The 25946-nt window shown below is 37.9% G+C and overlaps 1 protein-coding gene across 1 annotated transcript in view; it reads right to left on the bottom strand.

Moving 5' to 3' along the window:
- The window catches only part of LOC150084621 (serine/threonine-protein phosphatase 2A 56 kDa regulatory subunit gamma isoform-like), a 387095-nt gene that overhangs the window by 223327 nt on the left and 137822 nt on the right, over window positions 1–25946 (bottom strand). The window contains exon 7 of the mRNA XM_090376516.1: window positions 7892–8022. Coding sequence (XP_090232642.1) covers window positions 7892–8022 — 131 coding nt within the window. The remainder of the gene's footprint in view (window positions 1–7891; window positions 8023–25946) is intronic.

The raw sequence follows: 25946 nt of genomic DNA, 5'->3' as shown, positions 1-25946 counted from the left end.
TTTAGCACAAGTAACAATAACAAGATAGGACTTACAGAAACGTGGTGCCACCAGGAAATAGGTGATGATTAGTTTTAGTATGCTATGTACAATGTATTTAAGGACAGGGCTGGCGTCAAGATTCTTATCAAAAGCAGCCTCAGCATGATGAAAGCTTTCCCGAATTCAAACGTTTCGCATACTAATATAAAATCTGTATGGTGTGAAATAGTTGGAAACAAAGGACTTTAAGGAAAATGGTATAATGAGAATACAAGTAATCTACAGGCCAGGTGACTGTGAAGATTATGATGAGAGCCTCTACACACAAATGGAATAGGCAAGTAAGAGTGAATGTCTTGTTATTGGTGATTTTAATTTGCCTCAAACTGATTGGATCAAATGGAAAGGAAACTCGACGATCATATAGGAACCAGTAGCAGGAAGCGATCACGGAGTTATATAGTGAGCAATGAAGAGAGAGAAAGGTAGCAACTGTTAAAAGCAAAAGAATGGGTTATAATTTCAGTAAAGGAAATTACAATGGCTTAAGGCACGATAGATATCTCACAGAGAGCGAATACAATAGAATTATGGCATACCTTTAAAACATTAGCATTAGCAGAGGCATATGTGCAAGAAAGCAAGCTTATATAGCATCAGCCAAAAAAAAAAAAAAAAAAAAATTTCCTGTTTTACCACTCCATTCACTCCAAATGTTTGTCTAGTTCACCCTTGAATTTATTTCAACTGTCAATTTCCACAACAACAGATGGAAGTTTCTTCCAGCAATCAACCATCCGCTGGCTAAAGGCAAATTTCTGCTAATCTACAACTGTCTTTCCTCAATTTGAATTTATGTCCCCTCAGGTACAGAATCTGGGCAAGAGGAAGAATTACATCAGCACTGAGCTTGCTCAAACCATTCAAGGCCTTATACACCTCAATCAGATCACCTCGGATGTGCCTCCAGATGCTGCAATTTGCAGAACATAAGCCTTTCTTGGTAACAGTTCCACTCACTAAACTCGTTGCTCTTCTCTGTACTCATTTCAGCAGCTGTAATTCTTTTATAAAATGACGCCTCCAGATCTCAAGGTGTGGCTTGACCATTGCTTGTACAAAGGGATAATCACCTCCTTATCCCAGTTTAACTTCTGTTCTGAGGAAAATAATGGATTTTATTTTCCCTGTCACAAGTAATTACAGGTTTGCAATTACTCATATCATCTCTTGATTCACCGTTGTGAATTGGGGATACATTTGAACACTTCCAGTCCATTGGGACCTCCCCTGATTTCCAAGGATGCCATCGTAATCATGGCTAACTGCCGGCTTACTTCCTTTGCTGTCTCCTTTAACATAACTGGATAAATCCCATCCATCCCAGGTGACTTCCTTATGTTTAACTTCAATAATTTCTCTTCCACTTTGCTCTCAGTTATTACAAAATTATTCAACTCCCTGTTAGAGTTTGATAAGCTTCTGGCCTCCACTTCCCTACAGAATTCCTCATGTGTGAATATAGATGCAAAATACTCATTCAGTTTGTCAGCTACCGTAGCAAAATCATCAACAATGAACTCTTCTATATCAAGTGGACCAATCTGATTATCCACTTCCTTCTAGAGTTTACATAGGTAAAAAAATATTTACTGTTTTTCATTGCATCCTTTGCAAAAATTTCTTGTATCTGCATTTTCTTGCCTAACCTCCTTTGTGATGTGATTACAGACTAACTGATATCTATCATACGCATCTCTGCCTACTGATAATTTATATGCATCCCATGCATTTTTCTTCTCTGCCACTAGTCCCATTAGTTCATCTGACATCCATTTAGGGCTAAAAATTGAACAGTATTTCTTAATTGGTATATCAGTATAAAAGCCTAGTAGCTTCCAAAATTAATTCCTTGAATGCTTCTCATTTAGAATTTGCTGTTGGTAACATCAACAGTTGGTCCCACAGTACACAATTTAAAAACTGTCTGAGACCTTTACGAAAGCAAAAACCTTCCCTTTACCCCTGATGGTAGTTACATCTTTGAGTAAATCCCACATCAGTACATATTGCTGTAGAAAACAGTCATCCAATAAATCCACAAAAGTCTTTCTGTGTGTGTGTGTGTGTGTGTGTGTGTGTGTGTGTGTGTGTGTGTGTGTGTGTGTGTGTGTGTGTGTGTGTGTGTCCAACCCACAAATTCCAGTCAATATCTGGAAAGTTAAAATCCCCCATTGTAAGACATTCTGATTTAATGGCCCACTATTTCTCTGCACAAATGCTCATTATACCCATCAGATTCATTAGCAAAGGCACATGATGCAAGAAACCAAGCTTATATAGCATCAGCCAAAAAAAAAAAAAAAAAAAAAAACCCTTATTTCACCCATCCACTAGCTCCAAATGTTTGTCAAGTTCTGCCTTGAATCTATTTAAGCTATCAATTTCTACGACAGATGGAAGTTTGTTCCAGCAATCAACCACCTGCTGGCTAAAGGCAAACTTCCGCACATCTATCCTAAAACCGTCTTTCCTCAATTTGAATTTATGCCCTCTCAGACGATTATTCTGAGCAAGAGGGAGAATCTCATCCGCATTGATGCATGCTCAAACCATTCAAGGCTTTATACACCTCGATCAGTTCACCTCGCAGGTGCCAAGTCTCCAGACGTTATATTTTGCAGAACTTAAGCTTTCTTCATAAGAGCAACCCTTTGTTCCATTCATTAACCTTGTTGCCCTTCTCTGTACTCGTTCCAACAGCTCTTAAATTGATATCCTTCTTAAAATGAGGCCTCCAGACTGGTAAACAGTACTCAAGGTGTGGCCTGACTATTGCCTTATTATACAAGGGAATAATCACTTCCTTATCCCTGCTAGAAAAATTCCTCTATATCATTGACAAGAAGACACATGAGCTACTCTTGCAGACCGTCTGTACTGCTCAGAAAACTTCATATCTGCCTGCAAAATTACTCCCAGGTTCTTTTCATTCTCTACCACTGTCGGTTTGGTACCACAGAGTAGATATAAGCTTGTCTGTAACCAAGTCACAAAGGAGATTAGGCAGATTATGAGAAATCTTTGGCAAAGGATGCAAAGAAAAACAACAAAGAATTCTTTACCTATGTGAACTCTAGAAGGAAAGGGATGAATCAGATTTGTCCACTGGATATTGATGGTTCAACTGTTGATGATCCTGCTCTGGTGGCTAACAAACTAAATGAGTATTTTGCATCTACATTCACACATTAGGAGTTATTCAGGAAGGGGAATGCCAGAGGTGAGTTAAACTCTGGCAGTGAGCTAGATGATTCTGTAACTGAGGGGAAAGTGGAGGAGAAATTGTTGAAGATAAACATAAAAAAGGCACCCGGGGTGGATGGGATCTATCCAGTTATATTAAAGGAGGCAGCAAAGGAAGTAAGCAAACTCTTAGCCATAATTATGAGAGCTTCTTTGGACTCAATGCAGGTACCCATGGACTGGAGTGTGCAAATGTGACCCCAATTCACAAAGGAGGATCAAAGGACGACACAAGTAATTATAGACCTGTTAGTTTAACTTCTGTTCCAAGAAAATTAATGGAGGCACTGGTTAAAGAAGCACTGCAGGATCATCTAAACAAGACTTCAGTTATAGCTCGGACACAGCATAGTTTTGTTAGGGAAAGCTTGCCTGACCAATTTGATTGGATTATCATATATTTGGATCTTAGAAAGGCTTTTGATACTGTTGCACATGGAAGATTGCTGAACAAATTGGAGCAGTGTGGCAGTGGAGGCAAATTGCTGTCATGGATAAAGGGATAGTTGAGTGGGAGAAGACAGAGAGACCCTAAACTAAAATTATTACTGATAAAATTACTGCTCATCCTCTGATGCTCTCTGACTGACGGTGTCAGTTTCTTAGGCATAACCTTGAAATAAACTTGACTTAAGTTTATTTAAAAACACATAATGAATATCTTGAATTAACTGGACAAAAAAAGTTTAATGTAATTAGAATGATCACACAGCCATGAGATGGGGTGCCGATAGATACCTCCTACTTCACTTATATGATTTTCAGATCTTAACTGGACTATAGCACTCTATATGATTCTGCCAAAAAGAGTGCCCTTTAGAGACTTAACCCAATCCATCACTATGCCTTATGGACAGACCATGGAGCTTTCTGAAGATTCCCCTATGCAAAGTTTATATGTGGTAGCTCCTAAATTATTATGCTAAAATACAAGAAAACACCACTCCACTTCATATAGAGTTGGTAGGCTCTATATCTCTTCAACCTATAGCTAAAAATGAATTATATCACTAAGCCCAGAGAAAAGCTGCTGGAATAATGCTGTAAGTATTAAAGCAACACTGGAATGTGCATCTAGACAACATATTCCAAGAAACATCTGAATCAGATCCTCCATGGGCTCTACAACCATCATTTTGTGATAACTATATTTTGTAAATGGGTAAGCAAATTATAACAAATATGAATACAGGCATACCTCGGTTAACGTTACCTCTGATAACGAAGCTTCGATATAACGAAGTCGGCAATTTCAAGCTCCATTTAACATAAAAAAATATTCCAGTTTAATCACATGAAATCTAAACAAACTGAAGAAATTACGGAAACCTTTGGGGCTTCTCGTGGTTGGTTTGAGAAATTTAAAAAACGGGCCAGGATTCATAGTGTAAAATTAACAAGAGAAGCTGCAAATAAGTTTCCAGTAAAACTAAAGGAAATAATTTAACGTGAAAATTTTCCAAATTTGGTGTTCAATGTTGACGAAAGCGGTTTGTTCTGGAAACGGCTACCAACAAAAAGCTTCATTTCTATTGAAGAAAAATCAGTTGCTGGGTTCAAAGCAGCCAAAGACCGTTTAACGTTACCCTTTGGATCAAATGCCTCTGGCGATTATAAATTAAAATTGTTATTAGTTTACCATTCAGAAAATCCGAGGGCGTTAAAAGGTAACATAAAAATGAATTTACCTGTAATATGGAAAGCAAATAGAAAAGCGTGGGTTACCAAGGAGTTATTTACTGATTGGTTTGTTAACCACTTTTGTCCTGAAGTAAAATGGTATTGTCAAAAAAAACAACTTTGAAGAAAAGGCTCTTTTGTTGTTAGACAATGCTCTGGGACATCCTACTGATCTTAACACGTTGGACACATGCATTCCTGTCAAAGTTGTGTTTCTTCTAGCAAACACAACTTCCCTGATTCAACCATTGGATCAGGGAGTAATAGCATCATTTAAAGCTTATTATCTGCGTTGAACATTAAGCAGTTTAACTGAACTAGAGGATAAAGAGGAAATGACAGTTAAAACTTTTTGGAAAAACTACACCATTAAAATCGCAATTGAAAACATTGATAGTTCTTGGAAAGAAGTCACTAAGAAATGCTTAAATGGAGTTTGGCGCAAAATATGGCCAGAAGTTGTACTAGAAGAAGAAAATAACATCCAAGAAATTAGAAATGAAGTTATCCAGATGGCTCAATCAATAGGTTTCGAAAATGTCGATGAAGAGGATGTTAGGAATTTATTGAATGCAGAAGATGATGGTCTTTCAGTGGAAGATTTAGAAAACCTTGTTAGCAACGAAGACAAAGATAATGAAGGCGAAGTTAAAGAAGTTCCTGCCGAAAAAGAGGTTAACAACCAAAGATTTAAAAAGGTGCTTAAATGAATTTTTTTAATGAAAATGATCCTGATTTAGGAAGAAGTGTTATTGTTAAGCGATCAGTGTTAAATGCAATAACTCCGTATAGGCAATTGTTAAATGAAAGAGGAAAAAAGAATAAACAATCAACTTTAGACTCATATTTTAAAATGTGATTTCACTTTGTATGTAAGTTGACTGTTTATTTAATACAACTTTTCTTTGTTCGAAAAAAAAAAAAGCTTTTCATTTTCTTTACGTAGGAACGCATCCCTATTCTGGCCATAGTATTTTTACCTCTGAAAACGAAGTTTCGCTTAACGAAGTAATTTCGTGGAACGCATCCTATTCGTTATTCGAGGTATGCCTGTATCTGACAGTTGTATGTGGCATAAGAAAAAATTCCCATTGCATCCAGTTATATATTAATAGATTCAAAACAAATACTGTTGCAGATGCAGCAGCAATCTTTCCTAGTTTCATCTAGCAATGTCACTCCCAGTAGGATACAGTGTACACTGCTGAACTGTATGCATTTAAGTAGTCTTAGATCATATCCATATTTTTCAACTCCTCAAATGATAATTTATATAGACTCCCTGAGTGCAGCAGCAGCTGCCCTACAGTGCAAAAAATCCTCTCTATTCATTCTGATATGAAACAAGCAATTGCTGAATTTCTACTGGGTTCCAGGGCATGCTGAGCATTCTCAAAAGCAAAAATGCAGACAAGCTGCAAAATACCCAATCAACCAGTATTATGTACAGGCATATGTCACATATTAAAATTATAAATCATTAGCAAGCCACAATCAATAGAAGCCAATATGGCAATCTCATGATCGGGTCTAGAGTATTCTTTTCCCTAGTACTTTCCCTGACAGTTAGTGCAAATAGCAATCATCTAGTTTATTTAAAAATTTTGTCCCCATATGGAATTTCCTTCCCATTTGCTCTAATCAATTAGCGGCAAAATAAAATAACCCATAATAAGACATTCATGCTTTATTTGTCCATTCCATTTACATGTAGAGGCTCTCATCATAATCTTCACAATCACCCGGCCTGTAAATTACTCCCACTCTCATTATACCTTTCACTTCCAACTATCTCAAGCCATTCAGATTCTATACTAGCATGCAAAACACCTGGATCCGTGAAAGCTTCTGTCACGCTCAGGCTGCTTTTGATAAGAAGCATGACCCCACCACCCCTTCTATCTTCCCTATCCTTCCTAAATACATTATACGTACTGTACTGAAACTCATCATCCCTAATCTCTGGGTGGAACCACATTTCTGTAAGCCCTATTATATCAGCATTATTATGTCCTAACCAGCAATTTGAATTCACTCATTTTATTGACATTACTGTATAAACAACTAAGACATAGTGTTCTTGTATAGTTAACTGTACATTCTGTAAAATCCACTATTTTGAACTATCCGTGTGTTGCACTCACCAATCACAGTGTCATATCTCTGTATGGAAATGGGCCCAAATTAATATTAATCACAATTTATTAATCAATATAAAGCAATATTCATTAGGTCCTCATCCCTATATATTTAGATAATACAAGAAATGAATTAAAGCCAATATGATGAACATGCAAATATTCAAGCTGAACATTTTCAACACTTATTATACTGATTTTTATAAATACTTATTATCATTATAGTTATTAGAATTACTTGTTGGCATAATCAGAAAGTAAAAGAATTAATAAATTTTAATTAATTGGGCAACTTTGTCAGGTTGCATGAACTTTTGAATCGCCCTATATGTCATATAGGTAATGACACTTGTTTTTGATCTCTGTAATATACTGACAAACTGGTTTTTACGTTACAAATTCCCAAAATATTTTTCACTAATCTATTACAGGTCAGTTAAACAGAGAATACATTAATATGTTTCAGAAATTCAAACCTACACAGGTAAGGGATCTAATACTACTGAGACACTTTGGTAAGCTAATGCAACTGTTCAGTGTACTTATCAATTTGCTCTATCTCTCCCTTTCATTTTAATCAACAGAAGAGAAGTATGGAACCCTACCCCCCCTCTTCCCAATTGTGGGATGTATAAAAATTTGTCCCAATCAGTACATAACAGGCAATTCTCTTGTGATGACAGGCCTATCAATCACTCATTTGTTTATTTATTTATTTTTTTTTAAATTAATAAAGTTATATATTATACTTTATGATAAATTTAAAAAAATCTAGACAAACTCACCTATAGAAAATATTATTTATTTGTTTACGAATATAAGCTCTTAAACCTAAGAACTTTCCATATATCCTATGTAAAGTGGTCTTTAAAAAGTCCCTTTCTCTGGGATCTTCACTGTCAAACAGTTCTAACAACTGGAAATAAAAGCCAGCAAAATAAGATAAACAAAGAACTGTATTAATTTTTATTATATTAAATTTAATTAACTTATACTGTTTATACAAGTAAGCAGAGTTTTCTATACACACAGAACATGTATGAGGTGCAACTATAAAGTAACAGGTCTGATTTTATGGTATGGTAACTAACAGAAGTGATCAGGCATGTTTGTTAAAGGCAGAAATATCGCAATGCATTAGCAGCACCCATGTAACAAGCAAATTAGTCTAGTATTAGCTACTGGAATGGAAAGTCACATGCTTTATGTTGCCTCAGAAAAAAATCTTTTTGCATGAAGTTGGGGAAATATCCAAGGGAGACTATGGATAAGGGTTTTGACTGATTTAAAAGGTTGAAATTATGAAAAGTTTAAAAAAAAAAATTTAAATATTAAAAAGTAGTAATTGAAAGTAGTTTTCAATCTATTTGCACAAGCAGGTTACATCAATTGGTCAAATATGTAATGTAAGATATATACCACAAAATCAGGTATACCTCACTCGAGTTTGAGAACATTCTTGAAACAGAAATATAAATATACAGTGTACACCACTTATTGTGATCACAGATAAATTTACCATTTGTTTAATGTTATCACTTTTATTAAGTCCCATTCAGACATACTGAATACATGGGGGGGGAGTAAGTTATTGTAATCGGCACTTGGGTTTAAGTTTTACTTTTTCATGTTATCACAGTTTACGCATGTGCAGGGAAAATGATTATGTAATAACTGTTTTCTTGTTCTTGAACTCCAACACGTTGCATGGCTAGTTACTGTTGCTACTTCATGAGAAGTGATTATGTAGCATCCTGATTTGTTCTTGAACTCCGACACATTGCATGGCTAGTTACTGATGTTACTTCATACAGTTCATATTGGTTGTTGGTGTTGTTACTCCGCAAAAGAAAGCACTGTATCTGAACTCCTATCAATCATTGTTTTACAACAGAACATTAATTCTTTTCTTGATTTTAATATTTTCTTTATTTGTTTTTAATGGCTTGTATGCATTTCCAGAAATATTATGACTGTTTCATTTTTATTAATGACTTTGTTGAAAAAAATAGCGAACAGTCAAATTAAAGTATTTTATACTGCTTGATTTTTATGTTTTCTTTCTGTCCACTTCCACCTTTTTATGTATACATTTCCATTCTATATCAATAAACAAAGCTGAACGACTGCATTTTTGTTCCTTTGGTTGTTATCCATCTTGAAGCGATCACAAAATAAGCAACATACACTGTACTTGTTACTAAAATAAACAGCAAATTAAGAAATTTTAATATGAGAAATATTGTGTTATGCTTTAATGTATGAATCTAATTCAGTGCAGTTTCAAAAATAAGTTTAGCATTAGCATTAGTAGAGGCATTTTATGCAAGAAAGCAAGCTTATGCAGCATCAGCCCAAAAAAAAAAAAAAAAAAACCCCACTTCCACTTCACCCCTCTGTTCGTTCAAAATACCTGTCCAGCTGAGCCTTAAACTTATTTAGGCTATCAACCTCCACTACAAGGGATGGAAGTCTGTTCCACCAACCAACCACCTGCTGGCTAAAGGCAAATTTCCGCACGTCTATCCTACATCTGTCTTTCCTCAATTTGAATTTATGCCCTCTCAGGTGATTATTCTGAGCTAGAGGAAGAATCCCATCAGCATTGAGCATGCTCAAACCATTCAAGGCTTTATACACCTCTATCAGATCACCTCGCTGGTGCCTAGTCTCCAGACACTGTAATTTGCAAAATTTAAGCCTTTCTTCGTAAGAGCACCCCTTTGTTCCATTCACTAATCTTGTTGCCCTTCTCTGTACTCGTTCCAGCAGCTATACATCCTTCTTGAAATGAGGCCTCCAGACTTGTATACAGTACTCTAGGTGTGGCCTGACCATTGCCTTATACAAGGGAATAATCACCTCCTTATCCCCGCTGGAAAAATTCCTGTATATCATTGACAATACTCCATGAGCTACTCTTGCAGCCCGTCTGCACTGCTCAGAGAACTTCATATCTGCCTGCACAACCACCCCCAAGTCCCTTTCATTCTCTACCACTGTCAGTGTAGTACCACAGAGTTGATACGTTGCTCTGGGGTTGCTGTTTCCCATGTGTAGTACTTTACATTTGTCAATGTTAAACTTCATTTGCCACCTCTCAGCCCATCTGCTGCTGCACCAGATCCTGTTGCAGCAGCATAGTGTCAGTAGTGTCCTTGACAACCCTGCCAACCTTTGTATCGTCTGCAAACTTGGACATTAAGCTTGATATACCATCATCAATATCATTTATAAATACAGAAAACAATAATGGACCCAACACTGAGCCCTGAGGGACTCCACTAATAACATTAGTCCACGATGAGCAGTGTCCATTGATTACCACTCTCTGTCTTCTCCCCCTCAACCACCCCTTTATCCATAGCAGCAATTTGCCTCCAATGTCACACTGCTCCAATTTGTGTAGCAGTCTTCCATGTGCAAGTAAAATTCCATGTAAAAGTTAAATTACTTTTTCTCTGGGAAAAAAAATGAATTAATAATAATTTACACATTATCATTGGCTATAGTCAATGATAATGTGTAATTTTCAGGATACCTTATTAAAAGTATCCTGAAAAAAATTTTTTTTTAAATACTTATATAGTATTTTAAAATTTCATGCTATAATTTGTAGAGACTATAAAGCAACATTAAATTTGCTGCAATTCAAAGTTAATAATTCTAAGATATAAGAAAAACTCATAGCTATATGTAGCGAAATATGCAGTAGCTTATTTTATCTGAGAGAAGGCTGATGGTCACACAAAAAGTCCATGGGCCTCAATATTCCCTTTAGGATGGGCAGGGCCTCAGAGAAGAATTTTTCAGGGGGTACAAAGTTTCTTTTGGGCTCCCTTCCCTTCTCCATTATTCATCCTGTTTTTATCTACTATGGTTTTATGCCATGAGCTGTATCCTGTAAGGCCAAAAAGGGTACGGAAGATGAGAAGGATGGAATGGAGCACTCTGTTGATTTTCTGCATTTGAGGCCTTATGCTCCTATACTCCCTCTATGATAAATATAAATAAAATAAAATAAAAGAGGATCAGAGAGAAGAAAGTAAATTTGATTTGAACATCTTTGTTTATGCTACAATACAGATAAGTATTTACTTTAAAAAAGGCGCCTCCGTAGCCAGGTGGGAAGGAGCAGCAGTGCGTAGCACAAGCTTCTTGATTAGACCGGGGTTTGAGCCCGTCACCACCAAAAACGGAGGATGCGGAAAGGTCAGTGAATGACCACCGCATATTCCCGGAGCAATATGGCCTTAGTTGCTAATGCTCCTAAAAACCAAACAACAACAACAACTTTAAAAAAGGAGCTTTCTTGGCCTTTTTTTTTTGTGAAAATTTTTAAATCACAGCATGAAAATTAATTGTTCTGGCAATGTTTGATTCAATACTTAGCCTGGCCAAATCCACAAGGCGTTCCTGAGACATTGTAGACCTTAAATAATTCTTAATCAGCTTGAGTTTGCTAAATGATCTCTCTGCAAAAGCTTTTGTTGCTGGAATTTTTAATAGTATTCTTAAGCTAAAACAAACATTTGGAAACAGGTCACCAAGTCTGTACTCTGTTAACAAGTTCAACAGATCTAATGGCTTTAACTGTGCATTTATAAAATTGGCTTTATGTACTGAGGGTAAATGTTGCATTTCTTTTCTAAAATCATCACTGTTAAGGTCAGCAGGATATTGCTCTGATAAAGATAAAGCTTTTCTCTCCACTTCACTTTCAGATATGGTGAGATATTTCTACGATAAATCAAATTTTTCTGCCAACTACATAACAGCACTCAAGTGGACAATTAATCCTGCTACAACATTGTCTACGAAAAGGTAAAACACACTTTCTGAAGTAGGCCTCTTCTGGCATATCATCTGTGTCATTCATTTCCTCCAAGTTAGCATCAGGTGTGCTGTCATCATGCGGCCTTGCCCTCTTGCACCTAACTCCACCACATCTACGGGAGAGTTTTATTTCTATCTTTAGGTTTGGCGCAACTAATTTGACTTCATTCCACAGCATTTCCAGTTGTTTCGAAGTTTTGTCAGATCTGTGATGAGAGTTTGTTTGTTACTTCAACATCCAGTGTGGCACCTTTAGCTCTGATGACCATGTTGGAAATATCTATGCCAGCTAATATTTTGTACCACACAGCTGACATTGACACACAGGCAAAAGATGTCACATATAATAAAATGGACTTTGTTTCTTGTTTTGGCCATCAAATTTAGTTCTATTAGGTCTTCCAGTGCTAATTTAGTGCCCGGCAAATGAGCTGCAAAATGCTTTACACATTCAACACAATCTGACCATCTTGTTTCGGACATATAACGGAGAGAACAACCAATATGGTTTTGTAGTAATTCCCACCACTTCGAACTGGAACTGAACAGGTGGTACACAGTTTGAATTGTTCCGAAAAAGGTTATCGCTTCAGGTATGCATTGAGCAACATCATTTCCACATAAGTTGAGTGTGTAGCAACTGCAAGGTGAAAAAATTGCTGTTGAGCATTGTTCTTGTATTTTTGCTTGTGCACTGTTGTTATTTTCCAGCAAAATTTGGCCCATTATCGTAGGCTTGAGCTCTACAATCATTGAGAGGAATAGCATGTTTTTTCAATGTATCAGTTATCAAATGAGCAATTTCTTCCCCTCTTTTGTTGCTACAATCTGCAAACTTGAGAAATCTTTCTTGAATCTCATACTGCATTTCTTTTAAAAGTACATATCTCAAAAGAAATGTTGTTTGTTCAATATGGGATGAATGTGGTGTGGCATCTACTATTACTACGAAGTATTTTGCAGACTGCCTCTCCAGCAAAATGTGTTGTTTCACAAGATTTGAGCATTCTGCAATAAATTCATTTTGTGAATCGGGGGACAGAAAATGAACTTTAAGCCACTCACTCCTTTTCTGCGACTCCTCTACACTTAGCACATGTTCCTGAAGGATGGTGTCCCACCTGGAGAAGTTCAATGAGTCCTAAACAGTGTTCATCGTTTGAATCACCAATTCAATGGGATGAACCAGTAAATGCCAGACCACGTTCTCCCAAGAAGAGTACAACATTGATGATGTGCTTTAAAAGATTGTACCATTTCACAGCTTCAGTTTTGATTGACGCTTCTAAGGTTTGGTCCTTGAGGTTGTCATAGACATTCTCTCAGATATGCCAGACAAGCTGTTCTTGCTACCTGGGAGTCTAAAACACTGATGAAATTGATATTCGGGTGACACTCAAGTCAAAGTGGACCCAATTTCGGCGAAGTCCGGACGGTCTATGAAAGCCAAATCCTCTGCTTGCACCTTCACGATGGTGGGACTGTTAGTAATCCTGGGTATAACCTTCATGCACAAGTACATGGTGGGTGACCACCCAGGTGTAAACCAACGTAAGCAGGGGTCGAGGTGTGGCACCCACACCACATGGAGGAACGCCCCCTCTATGTTACCAGGCAGTACTAGGTGGTAGATGACTCTCATCAACCGGTGAAATACCACCACTTTGCTTATTGGAGGCTTGAAGTGGTGGAACCCATGTTTAGTCTCTAGAGCTAAGTTCCGGCCAACCCTTCCCTATCTCTTCCATCATGCAGTATGATTGATGATTTTTGAGGTTATGATGAATGTCGTGGCGAGATCCAATATTCCTTACATTTCGAGGGTACAGCTCTAAAACGGTGTTCGCAGGCCAGCCGCTAGTTAGTACACCGGAACGAACCTATTGGTAACTTTCTAGGAAGCTTCCGGATCAGCTAGTGTATAATCTTGCTACCTCTACTGTGCCAGATAGTGACTGGAGGGAGTCCGAGTAGTGTGTATGCGGGGAGCATTGTCGAGGCCACGTTATGTCAAGGATCTGGGTATATTCTTACCACATGTACACCATATTCAAAAATTTCATTACTTCATACAGCATGTCCCACCGACTTTTTCTTACTATTCAATACACCATGAATTGTCAAAATAATAGAGCAAGCTTATCTGCGAAAAGATCTAAACCTCCCAAGGACTTCCTAATTCATTTCACAAATATACGTGGTCTCAATTCTAATCTAAACGATGTCCATTTCCACTTGCAGTCTTCCAAACCCCATGTACTTTTTCTGACTGAATCTCAGTTATCAGTTGATTCAACTACTGCTCATCTCAGATGTCCAAATTATTTGCTGTATGATTCCTTTCGCCTGAAAGGTGGTACTTGTGCTTATGTCCGTTCTGATATTCCCTGTCAGAGACTTGGCAATTTGGAATCTCCTCTCTTTGATCTTCTCTGGCTTAAAATCTCTCTACCTCATTGTGTAAAATTCATCTGTTGTCTCTACCGTTCTCGAAACTCCACTAATCACTTGGAGCACTTTGACTTCCTCTCTTTGCAACTTGACTTTCTCCAGTCCAACTTTCCTAACAGTGAGGTAATTTTCCTTGGTGATTTTAACGTTCACAACTCCAGCTGGCTTCCGTTTTCTAGTCACACCGACCCAGCAGGTCGAGATGCTGAGGCTTTTGCAATTACTAATGACCTAGCACAGATTGTTCATTTACCTACAAGAATACCGGACAATCCTAATCATACAGCCAATACGCTTGATCTTTTTCTCACAAACAACCCTTCTAGGTACAAGGTTGAAGTGAGAGGTCCTTTAGGCACTTCAGATCACAACTTGGTGATTGCCTCTTCTCCAATGGAACCTTTATCTCATGGCTATTCCCAACCTCGTATTGTTTGGCATTACAAGAATGCAAAATGGGATGACCTGCGAGACTTCTTTTCTCTTTTCCTTGGTCTGATTACTGTTTCAAAACTTCTGATGTCAACGTTTGCTCAGATCGTGTCAGTGAAATTATTCTTGCAGGAATGGAATCCTTTATCCCACACTCCACTTTAAAATCTCGTCCTTTATCTAAACCTTGGTTTTCCAATAAATGTGCTAAGGCTGTCCAAGAGAAGAACGTTGCATATCGTAATTGGCTTGTTTCTAATTCTTCAGTTTCATTTTCTGCCTACACCAAAGCTCGCAACAATTGTAAAGCAGTTATTAATCAGTCCAAACTAGAGTTTGAACAGGCTAAGAGTAGAAAACTTGCTTCTTGCCCTAATGGTAGCCGAGCATTCTGGTCTCTTGCCAAAGCTATTGGCCACAACTTTTGCCCATCTCTGCTCCCACCTCTGTCCAAACCAGATGGTTCTGTTGTCACTTCAGCCAAGGATAAAGCTGACCTGCTGGCATCCCATTTTTCTTTGAGCTCATGTATTAATGATCTTGGTAAAACACCTCCCACCATTCCTAACACGCTCCATTCAATGCCTCCTGTGGTCTTCCATCAAAAGGATATCAGAAGGATTTTGATGAATCTTGATGCTAAGAAAACTCCAGGTCCTGATGGTATTTCTCCACTTGTTCTCAAAACCTGTGCTCCTGAACTTACTCCTATTCTTTGCCGCCTTTTTTCACTTTCTTATTCCAAAGGTGTTTTTCCTTCTGCTTGGAAATTTGCTCATATCCAGCCAGTTCCTAAAAAGGGTGACAAATCCCTCCCATCCAATTATCGTCCCATTGCAATTACTTCTACTCTTTCTAAAGTAATGGAGAAATCAATTAACCGCCAACTCTTGAACTACTTAGAAACCTTCCGTCTGATCAACGATCGCCAGTATGGATTCCGTCAGTGTCGATCCACTGGTGATATTCTGGCTTATGTTACCCATTTATGGACTAATTCAATGGAAAGGTTCGGTGAAACACAAGTAGTTGCTCTTGACATCTCAAAGGCTTTTGATCGTGTTTGGCATAAAGGTCTTCTAAACAAGCTTCCATCTTATGGTTTGCCAACTGTTTTTAGTAATTGGTTATCCAGTTTTCTCTCTGATCGCTCACTGAGGGTGATGGTAGATGGCTCTCTGTCTTCTAACTTCTCCACTAATGCCGGTGTCCCCCAAGGTTCAGTTCTTTCCCCCACTCTTTTCCTCTTGTATATCAATGACCTTCTTCCATTGACTGGAAATCCTATCCATAGTTTTGCCGATGATAGCACATTGCATTCAACTTTCCATTTTGAGAAACCTTGTCCAGCTCAATCAGCTTCAAGTTCTCGAAAATCTGCTGCTAATTCCTTAAATGCCGATCTTCAGGTAATTCTCCAGTGGGGCAAAGACAACTTAGTTGATTTCAACCCTTCTAAAACTCAATCTTGTCTTATATCTCGCAAAAAGGATTCTTCTGCTCCTATGCTTATCTTTAGTGACACTCCGATTTCTAGGCAAAATGATATATCTCTTTTGGGGGATTACCCTGACTTCTAATCTCTCTTGGCACAAGCACATTACAAATATTGCTTCCTCTGCATCTAAAAAACTTGGTTTTCTCTTTCGCTCTCGGCGTTACTTTTCTCCCAAACAGCTGCTCACTCTGTATAAATCGCAAATCCGCCCTGCCATGGAATATTGTTCCCACATCTGGGGTTGGTGCCCCCAAAACCTCTCTCAGGCTTCTTGATTCCATTCAGAAGAGCGCAGTTAGGTTAATTAATGATTCATCTCTAACAGAGTCTCTCCACTCGCTTTCTCATAGACGCACTGTTTCTGCTGCATGCCTCTTCTACAGATACTTCCATGGGCACTGTTCTTCTGAATTGGCTTCTATAATTCCCTCTCTCTCTTTCAAAACAGTCCGAACACGTGCTGCCACCAGCCAACATCCATTTACTGTCCAACTTCAAACCCACAGAACCAACTTTTCATCTTCCTCATTTATTCATTCAACTACCGTTTTCTGGAACAACCTTCCTTCATACGTATTTCCTGAAAATTACAATCTACAGAAGTTCAAGTCCAATATCAACAAATATCTTCTTTCGTCTTCTCAACCTACAACCCAAGCACGGTACTAAGTACTATAGCTTATAATACCTCTCGTGTTTGGGGTTCTCATAAAAAAAAAGAAAAAGAAAAAAAGATGGTGTCAACTGTCCCAAACGGCAGGTGCCTTTCTAGTTCTCGCCAAGCTAGGTAACATTCTCTGTGACTATTGCCTTTTTCATGTTTTGGGATCCTGTAGGAAAGTTTCGGCCACTTCCCATTAGAATTCCAGCCTTCGGCAGATACCAGCGCAGATTTAGACGCAGAAGTGCTAGTCTTGAGACTATTGACTGTCTTGTGCCAAAATAATCGACATGAAATGCAATATAATGTTTTTTTTCTGTTGACTCCAGACAAGCCAGTCTCTTACATGTAGTTCTCCTTTGGTGCTTTGAAATTTCAGTATGCTTTCTGGGAAAACTTGACTGTAGGTATCTTTTGGGAATGTTTTAGTCAGAGGGATGTGACCATTCGTAACATACTTTTCTGTTTCCTTTTGAAATGGAAACTCGGTTGTGATACATCCAATGTCAAGGCCTACATTATGATTACTCCTCTCATTTTCCAAATTCACTTCCACATGCACCTATATGTCTGCTTCTTTCTGTTTTCCACTTTCATTTTCTGCATCTGCCCCTTCATCAAAATCCTGTGCATGATTACCCAAATCAACTGCTCCTTGTTTGGGGATGAGGTTTCCAACAGTTCCTTCTTTTTCCAATTCTATAGGTGAGTTCAATGAAAAATTTTTTGAAGCCACACTTAATCCAAATTGAAAGAGTGTTTGTTGACCCCTTTTTTCATTTTCCTTTCATTCTTTCTTGTCTTTTCTTTTCTTTTCTGGGCTCCTGATTTGTGAGAATACATTTTGGAGAGAGGATTTATAATTTATACTTTTATATCTGAAAAAAGGAAAAAAGACAATAAGACAAAAAATATTATATACTAATAATTTAGTAGTAGTAGTAGTAGCAGTAGTAGTACTGCTACAATTAATGTGACGTACATTGTCATTTAAGAGAATGTGCTACTACAGCTAAGTTCAAGCAATGTCAACATCCACCAGCCAACGATAAGTCAATCCAATTTTTAATATTGTATATTAATATACACTTTACCTTTTCGTGATTCACTTACAAACTGCATACTTACTTTTCTTTGTAGCATAAAATCATTGGCTTATCAGAACATACAATATGTGATGCCTGATCTTTTGAATAGGCTTAGCCAAGCTGGCAATCATAGTTATCATCATTAGGCCACAAAAGTTCTATAGATAAGCTATGAACTGTTGCAATAACGTGTAATATAGGTTACAGTTAATACTTTGGCTCCTGGCCCCCTTTTGGATCCCAGGCACGATGTAGTCCCTGCATCCCCACCCCTCATCGTAAGCCCAGGGGATGGGTATATCTGACTTAAAGAATAAGAAGCAAGATGAAATGGAGTGGTTGTTCACAATAAAAGGCTAATACTGAAATTTATTTAATTCTGTAAACAGCTAAATACACATTGATTTCTGAAGAGTTTAACTTAGCTAAAGAAACAAGCCAATTTTAACAACATTCAGGTAGGAAAGTTCTTGCCTAGATGGTTCCAAATGCTGAAATTTGTAGAACTATCTAGACAAGAATTGAAATTTGTTCTCCTTTTTCATAAGAGAATTCATGAAACAAATGAGTATTTTAGCAAAAAATGGCAAATCTTTGGAACTTCGTTGTTTCTAAGCAATCTGAAAATAAGAGCACATTGGATGCACTCCCTCAAATACCAGCATAAGCCAACCTGAATTCATCTAAGATCCAACACATCAACTCACCAGTGCTAACATCTCTCTGCTGCAGTTCTTGTTCATGGCTAGCCTATAATTCCAAATCTGATATTGCTTGGAATCTCTTTAGAAACTCAGTAAAAAAAAAAAAAAAAAAATCAAAGGTCATTTTATACATAATTACACTGGCACTTGGAAGTTAAAAAAAACTGGTTAAGACAGTAAACAAAGAATCTCTTCTGATACTATAAACAAAGTTGTGTGAAACCTGTTACAACATGCAAATCTTATGACCAGATAACTTTTTTTCAGTCCCTCTGTATTTTGCATATATTGCTCATACAATTTCAAGACATCCATTATTGTGAAAATATCACAAAGGCACCATCCAAATATTCTTCAAAACCATTCTCAAAGTTACATTCTGACATGATGGCAAACCAAAATAATCAAAATTTGTCATATTACTGAACCAGTTTAACTGCCTTAAGAGTACGCTCTGTGATGGTGAGTCAAATACTTATCATACCATTATCTCACCATCTCTAAAATAGAAAACTGAAATGTGTGTGAGGACTTGACAGTCGATAACCATAGGGCAGGGCCATTTTTCTCACACTGAAAACCACCTGCCACAAAAAAACATGCAGACATTCACTCCAAAAATCATTAACCGGGATAAATTTGTGTGTGTGTGTGTAGGAACAGTAAAAGTCTGTGTATAAAATTAAATTTGTGGTACTGTACATAAAAAAAAAGCAGCGTGTGTACCCTTGTAAGATGTTTTATTTTATGTGAAAACATCTATGGAGGTACTAGAGTAAAATCGTTTAAATTTTTGAACAGTTTGATAGAAACTTACTTACTTATGCTACTTAGAAGGTGTGATGTTGATCAAAATCTTGCATTTTATTCTTGCATAATATTACTACCCACTTTCTTGCATAATATTATCGCGAAATCTTATCACAACTGTAAAACCATTTAAATTTTTGATTGAAACTTACTTACTTATGCTACTTAGAAGGCTGATGTTGATCAAAATCTTGCATTTTACTATGCCTCGTTCAAGCTCGAATACGACTCTGAACTGCATCACTACGTCAAATGTCCATCTGGATGCCATCATATATCCCTTTTATAGGAGAGCAACATGCCATAATGACAAACTAGGAAATGCACAGGCCCCCAGAAGGAAACGCAGCTGACTCACCTATAGCTGCAGTAGTGATCATTTCACCGCAAAAGTGGATACTCCAGTATGTGCTCATCTGTTTCCCTGCCATCCCATTCACCTCCACGTAAATCCTCAAGAACAACCCCAAAATCTAATCCACCCAACTGAGATGCCTATCAAAACCAGAATCACATCAAGGGCAACAGCATAGCCTCAAAACAACCAAATGACTAGAGGAAGGACAATTAAGAGATTCCCCTTGACCCCTGTGGTCAAACTACTTTACCAGAATGTCCACAGTTTAAGGAATAAACTTGAAACCATTGACAAAATTTTGCTATCTAAAGAATTTGATATGCTGTGCCTCACTGAGACCTGGCTGGAACCCGCTGAGGATTACATTGCAGCTACGACCCCCAGTGGTTATGGTGTCATGCTCACATCCAGGAATAAAAGAAGGGGAGGGGGAACCTCACTTTTCTACAATCAAGCCATCCTTACCCTTGAGAAAAGCACCTCCAGCAACTCAGATGATTATGAAGCGCTCTATACACTGCTTAAATTGAGGTCCAATTCCACTGAAGTCTTTGTCATCTACATACCACCCAAGCCTAAAAAGGAAACAACGCAAGAGGTGACCAACTGGATCCTTCACCACCTCCACACCTCACCAATGAAAATTGTCTGTGGAGACTTCAACCTCCCTCCATGTCTGGATCATATGAAAAGATTGCTCTTATCACAGCTAAGCATTGCTGTCCTAACTAAAGCCAATGAGGGCCCCACGAGGGGAACAAACCAACTTGACCTGATCCTCACATCAATATCATGTACACTTGATACTCCTCAAGATGGTTATTTTAACTCAGACCATGGCCCAATCCTAATACAATTGGAACCACCAATTCCAATTTTTAACACAAAACAACAGGTGATACGTTGAACAATTTACAGTCCCAAATATCTCAATGTTTCCAAATGCATTACAGCAGCATCTCTCATACCATGGTATGTTCTTGAGTCATGTGATACCCTACTAGAGGCCGACCTGTTAACTAAATGGATTATCACAGTAGCTCAATACACAGCCTAAAGACAGTCACAATCACTCCCCACTCTAGGACATGGTGGACCCCACTCCAGCTTTCAATTAAAATAGCAACTCTATAAGCAATGGAAGCAATCTGGCAAAATTAGAGATAGGATAGCCTTTTCAAGAGCACGAGCCAGTTTCAACCAACAAAAATCCCAGTCCAACAAGAGCTATTTTGAATGGTTGCTAACAGTGGGAAAGACACCATACACAGAAGAAACTACTAGTTTCCCAGAGCAACTTGACCCCCGGAGATGGATTGACTTCATTACCTGATTTGAAAACATTGTAGCATCCAACAATAATTTCGACCACATATTCAATCGTAGTAGATAGAACTCGCTGACATCCATCATCTAAACACCAAATCTTAGCAGTCTTGAACTCAACCCTATTCTCTACAGCAGCGTTTCTCAAAATGTGTTCCGTGAGATGTGAACAAGTGTTCCACGAAAAATCGTAATTAATAATTTAAAAAATAAAATAAACAAATTTTGCATATTTGTAGGGTACACCACTTTTGTATCCTTATAAAATTTAACATAATTTTTTTTTGGTTATTAATATACTGGCATAGACTAATAATCAAATAGACCACCGAACACTTTATTTTGGCAGGCTTTGCATAGAGAAGTATGCGTAGAGGTAATGACACCAATGAAAAAGTAGCAAAGTGGTGATCTAGTATGCCATTCGTATGCGATTTAGTCTGGAGTACATGGGTTGAAGGAGAGGAGGAAGAGAACCGATATCGTAACTAAACTCACTATTATTAAAATACGCGACCAGAGATTTGTGGTTGAAAAAAGGAACTTTAAAAGGAGAAGCAAAGTTCTTCTAGTAGTGTGGTCAAACACAATATTGTCACACTTCAAAGTGAGGAACAATTGCAGCCTTTTGTTCCCCAAAAATCCGAAGTGAAAAAGCAGGAACCAACTAATAAAAGACCAAAACGAAAGTATAATGACAGTTATTTGAATTTCAGCTTTACATGTGTTGGAAATAAAGATGCTCCTGATGCACAGTGTGCCACATGTAATAAAATATTAACAAACAGTTCTTTGGCTCCCACTAAACTTGTGTTTTGTAAATGTTCCGTGAATATGTTGTGAGATGAAAAGTGTTCCATGACTAAAAACGTATGGGAAACACTGCTCTACTGCTATGGGTGCAGATGGAATACCCCAGTTCATGCTGAGATGCCTGGGTCTATATATCATCCAGCCCCTTGTTAGCATCTTCAATGCAGTACTAACCAAACACACCTTCCCCCATCAATGGAATGTCTATTTGGTAAGACCGCACCCAAAAATAAGAATGCCATCATTAGAGAAACACTTCAGACCCATCTCTAATTCCTCATGTCTCCTGAAACTATAGAAATGACCCTCCTGCCATCTCTAACAGCTCACATACTTCCAGATGCTCCAACACAAATTCATTCATCACTACTAAACAGGTCCACCATTACCAATCTCCTTGCCACCACCCACAGCATCGTTACAGCTTTTGAGAGGAAAGAAAAACTCCTCGTAACCTACCTCGACATCGAAGCAGCATTTGATGCCGTTCAAGTACCTGCCCTCCAACGACTGCTTGAAGAGCAGTCGTAGGTGGGATAGGTGGGATGCATTGCATTTCCTCTCATCACTCCTTCAGAACCGTACAATCATACTCCATAATTCTGACAAAAGCTATACTGAGCAAATATCTACAGGAGTACCACAAGGGGGATCCTCTCCAGCCTTTTCTTTACTGCCATTATTTCCCCTTTTATAATCCAGAGACCAGATATATTTTGTTATGCTGACAATTTAAAAATACTGACCACGATCCAAACAAATGCAGACCCCAATGTGATTACAGAGGAAATTAACAGTGTGCTCCTCGCACTAGTAGGCTACCTCAAACAATCTGGCCTTATTATCAACCAAGCAAAGTCTGAGTGCATGCTCTACTCCTTGAAGAAAGAGCCCACAACCATCTTGCCAAAGAATAATGCAGTATCCATACTTCCTGTTTCATATCATTTAGATTTGGGGGTGGTTTTTGACAAAAAGCTGACATTTAACTATCACATCGAAAAACTCTCAGGTGAGCGGCGCACCTGAAATGGAGAGTGAAGCAGCACCTTCATTACATCTCAGACAAGGTTAATGCAACAAAATATGTCAGGACCATCATATACCCCCCCCCCCCCACTACTTTATGCAGCAGAAATCTGGGTGTCTGCAGCACTCACGAACACAAAAACCCATCTGGGCAACAGAGTACTGGCTCCTCAAGTGGGTAACCTACAAACACAGGCTACCACCCCAAGCCCATTTATCTGAAATGGCCCTGGTCCTTGGAATTCCCAGGCTGCCCTCTCTCATTGAACAAAGGAGACTGGTAATCACGATAAAGATGCGGACTGGTCCCATCACATCTCCTTCATTCTAGGATCTCTGTGACTAGAGTATTCCACCTGCCCAGCTCCGAGGCACCCCAACGATGTGCCCTCTTCACTCACTCATGCCTCCACTTATCAGATTGCTTCCTACCCTACCAGATGATCAGAAGAATCCAGGGCATCGATGCCGACTTAGAGAAATTTGCTGTTAACTGAAACTATAGGAAGAGGATTCTGGATCCCACACATCCCATGCCCTCCAATCACTCGGCATAGATAGAGGGGTGTCCTCAAAGCAATCTAGTGACATGCAAATTCACCCCAGGTTCCCTCCAGTAAGGAATAGTCAACGACTCTGCTGACAGTCTGCAGAATGAAAAAGCTTTCTCTTCATCACATCCAAACCATCATGCCCTGCACTCACCACTTTAATGCTCCGATTAATTACTGAGCATACCGGGAAAGGAGCCAGCAGCGTATGCTTCAACTGCCTCTGTTCATGCTGTTCTCTCCCATGAGCTCCGAAGATGAAAATCGGGACTTTCAAGTGTCATTTTTGTTAATTTAATCTAAATGTTATGTTACACCAGTATTTATTTAATGTAATTTCATTTAATGTAATTTTTATGTCATCTTAATATTTTTATGTAACCTAATGCCATTATGGAAGTCATTGTATCATCTCATTAATGCCTCATGTCACTTGATGTTATTTCATTTAATTTATTTTATATCCTATATCACTTAATGGCAATTTATTTATTTCTGTAGTATACCTGCTTGTTATCATCTCTATTAGTGTTAACCCCTGGCCTTTTGGCAGTGAAGGGACACTGCAACACGATCCAATCATGTAAATGTCACAATTGAAGGTGATGCAATAAAAGATATTCTCTCTCTCTCTCTCTTTATTCTTGCATAATATTCTGCTTTTATTCTTGCATAACGTTACTTCCCACTGCTTACTCTACCAAATAATGTTAGTGATTGAGTTGCCTTCATTTAGTTAGTGACTGAGTTAGTATCGTTAGCGCCATTTAGGAAGTTATGTCATTTAAAATCTAACAGCCACCTAATAGGAAGTGACATTAATTGCATCTTTTCTGTAAAAAATTTTGTTAACAATCAATTGCGTCATTTCCGTTACAAGAAAATTTCGTTACCAATCAATTATACTCTAGTGCCGCCATGGTTGTTTTCTCATCAAAAAAAAAAATAATTATAATAATACTCTACCAATGAGCTGCAAAGGTAAATTTTACCAGACCAGCAGCTCGTGGAGATTTTCCATCTCCACGAACATCCTTTGATAAAAATGCTACATGAGGCTTGGCATGACTTTCATAATTGCTTTAGCAACAGTGGTGTTCAGCTTGGGTGACACTGACAATTTTCCAATGCTGACACATACCACTTTCACGCTGCAGTGAGAAACGGTGACTGTTTAAAGATATATATGTGGTGGTTTTATTGTAGTTTGCTCATGTACGGAGATTTTCCCTCAAAACTGAAATACCTAAATAAAGCAATTTATATTCATTTTTACTAAAAGTGATGTTCATAAAAATTAAGTCTATTTTATTTATTAAAAGTTAATTACTTGAAACAGGTATCAATACAGTGATAATCAATTTAAAAAAAAAACTCTGAATTAGCAACCAGTTACAGTGAATTTCAATTTTCCAAATTACTGGAACTGCCTAAACTAACCTCTGCAAAGCAGATACCTAAGACTGGCTTACAATTAGAAAATTACATTAATAACTGTATGACCAAACTGTCATACAGTTAGTAATGTTTAATATCAGGTTATTAATATTAGTATATTTAAATATATAGAGAGAGAGAATTGACCCTTGAACAACATGGGCTTGAACTAACTGCGCGCATCCACTTCTACGTGGATTTTTTTCAATAAATATATTGAAAAACTGCAACAATTTGAAAAAACTCACAGACAAACCGCTTAGCCTATATATATACAAAGATATATATATATCTTTGCATATAATATATTAATTTTTGATGTTTGCACATGAGGCAATATATGCATAAACTCGAGAGGAGAAAAAAGCAAAAAGTTTAAAGAATGTTGTTGTTGTTATTTGGTTTTTAGGAGCATTAGCAACTAAGGCCATATTGCTCCGGGATATGCGGTGGTCATTCCTTGACCTTTCCGCATACTCTGTATTTGGTGGTGACAGGCTCGAACAGTTTAAAGAAGCATATTAAGTAAATAGTATGAGATGAATTAACAACCTAATAGTTTGTTATCTGGTTTTTAGAAGCATTAGCCATATTGCTCCGGGAATACTGTTTTATTGTTGTTATTGTTATTTGTTTTTTAGGAGCATTAGCAACTAAGGCCATATTGCTCCGGGGATATGCGGTGGTCATTCCCTGACCTTTCTGCATCCTCCATATTTGGTGGTGATGGGCTCGAACCCCGGTCTAATCGAGAAGCGTGTGCTATGCACTGCTGCTCCTTCCCACCTGGCTAAGGAGATGCCAACAACCTAATAACAACCTAATAATTGTATCCCGTTTTAAAAA

The sequence above is a fragment of the Mastigoproctus giganteus genome, chromosome 6 (genome assembly GCF_048544385.1).
Source record: "Mastigoproctus giganteus isolate SK-2022 chromosome 6, ASM4854438v1, whole genome shotgun sequence".
In the NCBI taxonomy this organism is placed as follows: Eukaryota; Metazoa; Arthropoda; class Arachnida; order Uropygi; family Thelyphonidae; genus Mastigoproctus; species Mastigoproctus giganteus.
This window is presented reverse-complemented; position numbering and strand designations above follow the sequence as displayed.